This window comes from Gracilinanus agilis, chromosome 2 (assembly GCF_016433145.1).
Source record: "Gracilinanus agilis isolate LMUSP501 chromosome 2, AgileGrace, whole genome shotgun sequence".
Lineage (NCBI taxonomy): Eukaryota > Metazoa > Chordata > Mammalia > Didelphimorphia > Didelphidae > Gracilinanus > Gracilinanus agilis.
Genome location: NC_058131.1, coordinates 508,823,386 through 508,832,166, shown reverse-complemented (window position 1 = coordinate 508,832,166; position 8,781 = coordinate 508,823,386). Strand labels below are relative to the sequence as shown.

The 8,781-nt window shown below is 37.9% G+C and overlaps 1 protein-coding gene across 2 annotated transcripts; it reads right to left on the bottom strand.

The window, feature by feature from the left end:
• Positions 1–636: 636 nt before the first annotated feature.
• NDUFB1 (NADH:ubiquinone oxidoreductase subunit B1) lies at positions 637–7,377 on the bottom strand. 2 transcript variants are annotated; one of them, XM_044662147.1, is made up of 3 exons: positions 7,272–7,377; positions 2,849–2,993; positions 637–730 (listed from the first exon to the last, which is right to left on the bottom strand). In XM_044662147.1, the coding sequence occupies exons 2-3, from the start codon at positions 2,983–2,985 to the stop codon at positions 694–696; spliced, it is 174 nt and encodes a 57-aa protein (XP_044518082.1). In that variant the 5' UTR covers positions 2,986–2,993; positions 7,272–7,377; the 3' UTR covers positions 637–693. The 2 variants fall into 2 exon arrangements, with proteins under 2 accessions (XP_044518082.1, XP_044518081.1); XM_044662146.1 differs by having other exon boundaries at positions 2,849–2,990; positions 7,272–7,374.
• Between the last annotated feature and the right edge of the window lie 1,404 nt (positions 7,378–8,781).

Below are 8,781 nucleotides of genomic sequence, written 5' to 3'. Positions count from 1 at the left end.
GCCACTCAGGACCCCCAAAATATATAGAGCCGGCTCTCTATACAGTAGAAGTTAGATTTCATATGCTCTGGTATTTAGTAGTATATTTGGAGAAAATATACCATGATAGGGAATTTACATCCTAATTTCAGGAGCTTTCTTTTCCTATGTATTTTGTTTCCAGTATTAGTTTTCCATTATTTGGTTGCACACTTTAAAAAACATTATTCATCATTCCATATTTATATTAGAGTTGATGAAAAATTCTCCATCTTCTCCTGTTTTTAAGTTAAAACCATACAATGATGACAATTTTTTTTTTTTGCCAAATAGGTTCATTTTTCTTTTCTTTTCTTTTACAGGATTAATTGTGTGGTTTTGCTATTTCTTTTGAAGTTAAGTATTTTGTTTTAAGATGGAAATTTTAATAAAAATTTGTCAATAGGATTTAAATATTTTCAAAAACAAAAGGAAGTTAAATACCAAGTGCAAATCAAGTTCTATGCCTTCTGGAGTGTTCCATAGATACAGAAAAATTATGAACGAATAAATGAATAATTTTTTTCAGTGGCTTTCTACTCCCTTGGTTTTAAATAAGAGCTCATCATAATCTGGACAACACAATTTCCTAAGTAAAAACAATGAAGGCACTTTCCATTTATTTCATAAAATATTTTTATTCAAGATGAAAATTTCTCAACTCAGCCAAAGCCTTTATTTCCAGGTAACTTCTTCATTGGGTTTCAGACTCCTGGGTAGAAGGAAAAAGAGGTAAAAGGAAAACATTTAAGAAACCATTTTTATGAGGATAAAAGAGGAAGTTAAAGGAAGATTAATTTACTATTTTTTGTTAATTTGACTATTTTATTATGAGGTACTTTGTGTAACAGAAAGAGAAATCCATTTGTAGTTAGAGGACCTAGTTCAAATCCTGACTATTATGCTTGCTAGACCTTATGTGAGTCCTACCAAGCTCCAAAACTAATGTGGGCCTCAATTTCTTCTTCTGCAAAACAAGAGGATTGGACTAGAAGACCTCTAAGAGTCCTCCAGTGCTAAACTGTGATCTTATGATTTTATAACATTTAAAATACAGTAACCTTTGTTTTTATGATACCATCTCAATTAAAACTATCAATGTAAATGATGTGCAATCTCCTACCTGAAAGTAGCAGAGTTCTGGAAGGGGGAAAAGTATAGTTGAATTAGACATTTGTCTTTATTTTTCATTCTTATTCTTGCTCCTCAATCCCATACTGGGGAAGCCCACCTCTTGGGTAATAATTTCTATTAAGTTTGTATTCATCATGCCAGCTCATATTACCTCTCAGTACCCTCAAACTATTTCTTTCATCCTTAAGAAACTTAACAAGTAAAATGCTGTGTAAGTCTAAGTTATCATTTGACATTTTTTATACAGTTTTAGTATTCAGGAATATATGCATTTCATCCTTATCTGTCAGTTGTTTTCAGTTATATTCATTTGTCCATGACCCCGAGACTAAAAAGTCTCAATTCCTTTCTTAGTTTAACTTTGTATGGAAGCTCTATCACCTTGATCCTTTTAAGTGTGCTTCTCTGGACTTTCACCAGCTCCATTATATATTTCCTGAGGTTCAGGAACCAGATGTACACAAAATATAGGCAGTTCTTTATTTATGAATATTTGACTTGTAAAACACAAGTAAATATTAGCAGATTGCTGCTGGAACCTTTCCTTGTTAATAACCTATCAGAAGAACTCTCATGGTTAGAACTGTAAAGGTTAGAACCTACAACAACTTCCCTACCACTTCCTTCTAGCCCATGCAGCTGATGCTCACTAAAACCTCTTTTCAGTGATTTGAAAAATAAAAAATGCTTAAAAAACATTGTTATTGCTGTTGTTTAAGTAGTCTACTCATGCTTTATCATGATGTGAAAGTGACTTTGGGTACTACAAGACCAGAAGGGCTTTCAGTATGAAGTTCATCTAAGACTCATCACTAGTTGACAATATGGTGATGAATTTTTCAGCCACACCAATATTGTTTTGAGATGCATCCCTGGAAGAAGTCATAGATCTCTGAAGTATGTTGCAAAGTAAATTTGTCTAGAATTCTGGAAAAATTCAAACAAAAATATTCTTATTGGAAACTGTTCCAAATTCCAAATATCTTAATACTAAATGAACTTTTAGAAACTGTAATATGTAAAGTTATGAGGCTGTTTGTAGCTTAATAACTTTATTAAATCAAAAGTAGTAGTAAAGAGAGGAAAAAGTAGGAGAGAGGTAGAGAGGTACTTACTTAACCTTTCTAATCTATTGGTGCCATTTATGGGCCTCTAGCTACAATCCAGCAAGGGTCCACTCTGTTCCTTCAGGAGTAGATCAAAGACTAAGACTAGCTCCTGGTCTGAATTTATAAGCCTTTTCCTCCACCTACTAACTCTCACAGGTCACATCTCAGGAACCAATCATAGTTTCTTAATTTTCCTGGGCCACAAAGGGGAACAGTGCCTGTGGAATCAGTTTCCTATCTTATTGGTTCTTTGGTTCTTTAACTTCCTCTTCAGAGGATCATCTATACCTGAATTTACTTGGTGATATTTGACCTCCAGGTCACTGAGAGATGACGTTAAAAAAAAAAAGGCAAAACTGGAAAGAGAGAAAATCACTTCTGAACAAAATATAAACAATAAGGATTCTTGTCCCTTTCCTGTTGATATGCCTTACCAAGTTTGTTGTGATAGCATTTTAATAAGATTCTAAAAGATGTAATAACTTCTATTTATCTTATGTTGACTGGAGAACACTGTTGGCTAACTCAGAATTGTAAAAAATAATAAATCAGTTAACTAAAGTTTTAGAAAACATATATAAACTAACCTTTTAAATAACAAGCTCTTATTCCGGAAAGCAGTTAGTTTTTCATCACTCTTCTTGTCTAGATAATAGCCAACGACAAATCCCATTGGTACCAGTATATGAACCCAGTGGTCACGCACAGCCTGAATGAAATTCATCACGACTGCTTTAAAAAGGGGGGGTGGGGGGGCGGAGGGAGGATAAGAGAGTTGAAGAAAAAGGCATAATGAGACAAGAGACATTTGAACACAAACTGTTTTTGAGAACTCTCTAAAGCCTCACTTAAAACAGGAAGTATTTAGTGGAAGGGAAGGAATACAAATGAATATTGATATTCCCTTTAAACCATTAACTTATTAAAATTCTTTGAGCCTCATTAATTGCCCTGACAGGAATACAAACTCCTCAACATAATATGATAAAGTGTCTAAAATTCATATGATGGAGATAAAGGATGGAGATAAACTTTAAAAAAATAACTTAAAAACATTTATTAAATGCATATTATATTGCAGGCGCTGTGCTAGCTACTAGTGTTACAAACATAGTAAATGAAAAGTTCCTAATCACAAGGATCTTAGTCTTTTTTTTTTTTTTTAGTAATCCATTTTAATTGTTTTGTGGTGGTCATTTCCATATACATATTTCTAGTCGTAAATATTGTTCTCTTGACTCTGCTTAATTCACTGTTCATGTAACTCTATGCTTCTTTGTATTAATCATGCTTTTCATTTTTTTAAGAGCACAGTAGTATTTCCTGACATTCGACTACAATTTGTTCAGTCATTCCCCAATCAATGAACATCCACTTTTTCCCAGTTCTTTCTACTACAAAAGTACTTTGATAATGTCAACTGGGTTTTCTGCAAGTTTCAAATTTGCCCCTGCCCTCAGAGAAGTCACACTCAGGAAGTCAGGGCACACCAGTTTTGGACGGAACAATAGACCTTAAAGTATTTGGTGACCCCAGTTTGGGTGGGACTAGTAGACAAAGTGAAATATTGAGTACACTTATTTGTCTTAGTAGGTTCTCCCATTGTATTAAGAGTTCTCTCTCAGGAATCCCAGCTCTAGGTTTGACCCTTTCCTTTTGTATTCATTGTAGTTGATAACTCCCTGAGACCCAAGCTGCTGGCTGCAGCCTCTTTGCAGCCTACCTATGCATGTTTGCTGTACCAAGTTCCCCAGAGGGTATAAAAGACCCCCAAATTCTGTCACTCTTGGGAAAATCATCTCACAGGGTGAATTCTCACAGAGATACTGTTCCCAGAGTCCCAGATCCCATGGCTTTGTGTGTGTTTTTTTAGGCACTTGACTGTGTGGCAGCCAAATATTGAACACTATCTCTTTCCTGATTGAAGACAAAGTTTTTCTGACTACTTTAGTAGTTCCATGTGTTTTCCAGGTTAACAATAAATATTTAAGCATCTAGGGTGCTGCTCTTTTTTTTATTTGCTGTGTTTTTGAGGATATGTGCCTAGCAGTAGAAATCTCTGAGTCAAAGGATATGAATATTTTACAGATTTTATTTGCATATCTCTCCACTGTTTTCCAGAATGAATGTAACCATTTTTAGTCCCACCAACAATGCAACTGTCTGGGAATTAGTTTCTTGAGATCTGTTTCCCGTTTCCCCACTGATGCATAAGTTAAGATCAAGATCTTTGGTGTATTTTTTTTTCCATTTCCCTATCTTCAAAATGGAAGGTATTACTGGCAAATTAATCCACTTCATAAAATTCATTTAGAATTCTTTTTAAAGTTTTGTAAGTAATTTCTTATATATATATACATATATATATATTTTATATATCTTTTTTTATATATCTATATACCTACTGAAACAGAAACTTCTTGGTAAATCTATCAAATATTATTAACTGGCTATTGAGAAGAAAAGCATATATTCAACAACAATAACAACAACAACAGCAAAAATCTCATTAGCAGGGAGACTAGTTGATTTTAAGATCTTAGAAAAGGTGTTAATGGTAGTACTAAAGTCAAAATAGGTATTTTCAATATCCACAACAATGGTGATGCTAGAATGAAAGTATTCCTAGCAATTTTAAATCTGCAGTTTTTTCAGGAAAGTTTTTCAAGTTAAGGCAAAAGCCGCTTCACAAATTAGGCCCTAAATTCATATTTCATAGGTTCATATTTCATTGTAAAGGACTTGAGAGAAAGATCAGATTTGGAGCTAAAAGAGGACTTCTTGTGCAACACCTTCATTTTATAAATAAGGAAACTGAGAACCAGAAAGTTCAAGTGACTTGCTCAAGGTTGCCCAGATATTGACAGAGATAGGACATGAATCCAGATACTCCGACTATGCGGTAATCTTTCCATTTTACTCTGACTAGCAGACCTATCCCCTAAATAAACGAACAGTTCAAAAACTAATTATTGAGTTTTAAATTTTTTAAAGAAACCAAATTATGCTTAATTATATACAATGGCTAAAAAAGGAATATGCAAAAAACAATGTATGATGATGAATGGAATAATGGATTTGGAATAAGAAAACCTGAGTGAAAATCTTCATTCTGCTACTACAAACATCATCTCTAGGGTTTGAGTGACTGTGTGGTGAAGCAATAAATCCTGGGATTATTCTTTCTACAAATCTGGCAGTAAAGGGGAGAAAGGTGCTATTTATTATCTCTAATAACATTCTGTTTGGTTTCCCTGCCTCAATCTTCCTACTTCAGACCATCTTCCACTCAAGCTGTCAAATTCCTAAGGTACAAATCTGACTAAGTCAACCCTTCATTCAATAAACTCCAGTTGTTTCCTTTTACTTCCAGGATCAAATGCAAAATTGTGTTGGCATTAGAAAAACTTTGTCCTTGCCTACATTTCCAGTCTTCTTACACTTTCCAACTCTCCATGCACTCTGTTATCAGTAACACTGGCTTCCTTGCTATTCCTCAAAGAAGAGAAATCATCTCCATACTTGACATTCCCGGTTTCCCCCGTGTCTGGACTACCCTCCCTCATATCCAGCTAAAATCCCATTTCCTACAAAGAAGCCTTTACTTCTTACGCCTTAATGTTAGTGCCTACCCTCCACTGATCATCTCCAATTTATCATTCCTTTATATAATATGTATGCATATCTTTTGTATATTGTTATGATTTTCCTGTTATCTCTCCCATTAAGAATGTGAGCTCTTTAAGAAATGTCAGTCTTTTGCCTTTTTTTTTTTTGTAACTCCAGCACTTAGCACAGTGTCCCGCATGTAATAGTAAATTAATGAATACGTATTGATTGGCTAATCAATGAGGAAACAAGCATGGTTTAAATGACATTCCCTTGTTCACACAAGTATTAAGTGTCTGAGACTCTTTTAAACCCTTACTTTAGGTTTTAGAATCAATACTGTGGATTGGTTCCAAGGTAGATGGCCGATAAGGGCTAGACATAGGGGGATAAGAGACTTTCCTGGATCACAAAAGCTAGTAAGTGTCCAAGAACACATTTGAACCCAAAGCCTCCATCTCTAGGCCACATGCTCAAACCACTGAGCTACCTGAGTCTCTAAGTCTCTGAGAAAAGGTCTTCCTGACCGCCAAGTCCAGTGTTCTCATCCACTGTGCCACCTATATAAACGTCAAGGTTTTTTCTTTCTTTCTTATTAAATCAAAAACTGAGGCTCAGAGAAGTTACTTTACAGCAGAGCCTCATACTGAATAGTTTTCTATTTCCAGGTCAGTGCACTAGGCTGTCACCTGTACTGACTTTAAATTTGTATTCTATTCAGTTTTTTAAATATGTGAATGCTACAAGTTATTAGTATATTTGGGAATGCAATTTCCGACAGACCAGAAAGGTATTGTGCCTATGAGCTAAAAACAAAAAGACCAACCAACTTTTTTCACATTAGTAAATGATCATAAAATATTGGCAAAATTGACTTTAATTTTGTGGTTGCACCAAAATCTGTGATGTAGAGAGGGCTTAAACGGAAATCGTCACCTGTCTTAAGATACTACCTTAGCCTGTAATCTACGAAGTGTGCAGCACAGGAATTCACTCCCCATATACCAATTTTCCAAGAGTTTAGCACAGTGCCTGGCATGCATTAGACGCCTGATAAATGTTTACTAACTGACCAAAAATGCCTTTTTGTTGCCATCAGAAGAAGCCGCTATCAAGAAAAGCGCAAAGCTCCTGTCCTCACAGAGGTCACGGTCATTCCTAAACACCACTAGATTACTTCGCTGAGAAGTTCTCATCTCCAGGGTTGACCGCGGAGCAGCCATCAAAATGCGTAGGCCCGCAGACAGACTAAGAAGCCAGATGCGTCCTCCGTCCTCCTGGAGACCCCCCAATCCCACCCCCCGTCCTCCAGGGAGCGAGTATGAACCTCTATGAAAGAAACTGAAGCCCACACTCAGGACCTTTCCGACTGTCTGTACCGCTCCCTAATCATCCACTCACCTGCAGGATGGGATCCTGGACGGTAAAAGCTCTGACAAGGGCAGCAGCTCCCTCCGAGGACTCCAGCCTAGGCCTCTGGCGCCGTCACATCCTGCGGGACGCCACCATTCGCAATGCCGGGGGAAGAGCGGTGGGAGCTGAAAAGTCACGTTTTCCCTCTTTTTCCTGTTTATCCTAGACCTCCTAATAGATTTCAGATTCGGAGGCTAGTTCACAAGTGTGGCTTATGTAGAATTTCCTCAGGTTATGTCAATTTACTCCTTGTGTCCCCCGCTGTGCCTCTCTTTCCCTAGGGAAAAAGTGGTAGCTTCCAGTTCGCTCCGCCTCTCTTTCGCTCCGCCCCCAAGATGGCGGCTGCCAGTCAGCGCTTGCTGTTGGCGGGCACTGGCGGCTGGCTCTGTTGCTGAAGGAGCTGCTGCTTTTTTTGCCCGGTCCTGTCTAGAGAAGAATTGGAACGGGAGGGAGGTAGGAAGGAAAAACCAAGGAGTGCTGAGGGAGGGCCAAGGAGGTAAGTGATGGTGCAAGAGCAAAGAAGGGAAATCTGCCGAGAGAGTGGGCCTCTCGGAAGGCTGGCGAGAATCTCATCTCGGCGCCCATAGGCTGGCGCCTTTGGGCATCTCATAGTCCTGATGCCCCCGAGGAAACGAGCCTCGTGGTTCCAGGCCCGGAGGTTACAAAATTCATCGAGCCCCTCCCACCCCCAGGTTCAGAACTGCCCCATTCGCAACCTCCCCCGGGACTGGCGGGAGCCAGTCTAAATCTACCCTCGTTGCTCCCACGCTTCGCCATCCTCCTTTTGCAACCCTCCCCCAAAGTAAGGCTTCCTTTGGATTTTATTTGACTCCTGATGCTGCTTGGTCTCAACTTCTTATCACTTAGAGAATATATACCCCGAGCTTTGCTCATAAAAGGTCTCCAGACGACTCTGCAGACTTCCCCTTTACCCTTCTGCGCCTGGCGGACAGTAGGTGTTCACTTGTTCAACTGTTTATTTATATTATCTTCTGCCTTAGTTTGCCCGATACTTTTACCATCACCGCTATTTTCTATAAGAAGCCGCGCTGTTGAAGTTCTGTACCCCTGCGGTTATATAGAAAACAGCAAGTTGGGCAAGAAACAAGAGAAAGTTTAGCTTCTTGTGTTCCATGGACCTTCAGCACTCCGGTTTTTTAAATGTTTGTAGCTCCATTGCCTGGCATCGAACCTAGCTTATAACAGACATTTAATAAATGTACGATTAAATTGATGATTTTCCTCTTCATATTATCCATTTCTCAATGGACTAACAATGAAAAAACTATGCAGAACTGCTTCCTGTTATATTTCTCTCCTAACTCGTATTTCCCATAAATGAGGAGAAAGTCAGGGAATCTATGAACTCGAATGGGGAAGAAAATTGCATTTCTATTTTCAGAAATCTCTAATTGAAATTTAGCATCTCCCCCTCCCCCCAATTATTTAAAAACATTATTCAGAGAGCAGGCACATAGGCATTTGCAAGAGTCCCGGA

Bases quoted from the DNA above. Each gene is read 5' to 3' on its own strand.
- NDUFB1 (XM_044662147.1), bottom strand. From the start codon at position 2,985: ATGAATTTCATTCAGGCTGTGCGTGACCACTGGGTTCATATACTGGTA. The intron at 731-2,848 runs GTTAGTTTATAT...CCTTCTACCCAG, and splicing joins AAGAGCTTGTTATTTAAAAG to GAGTCTGAAACCCAATGAAG.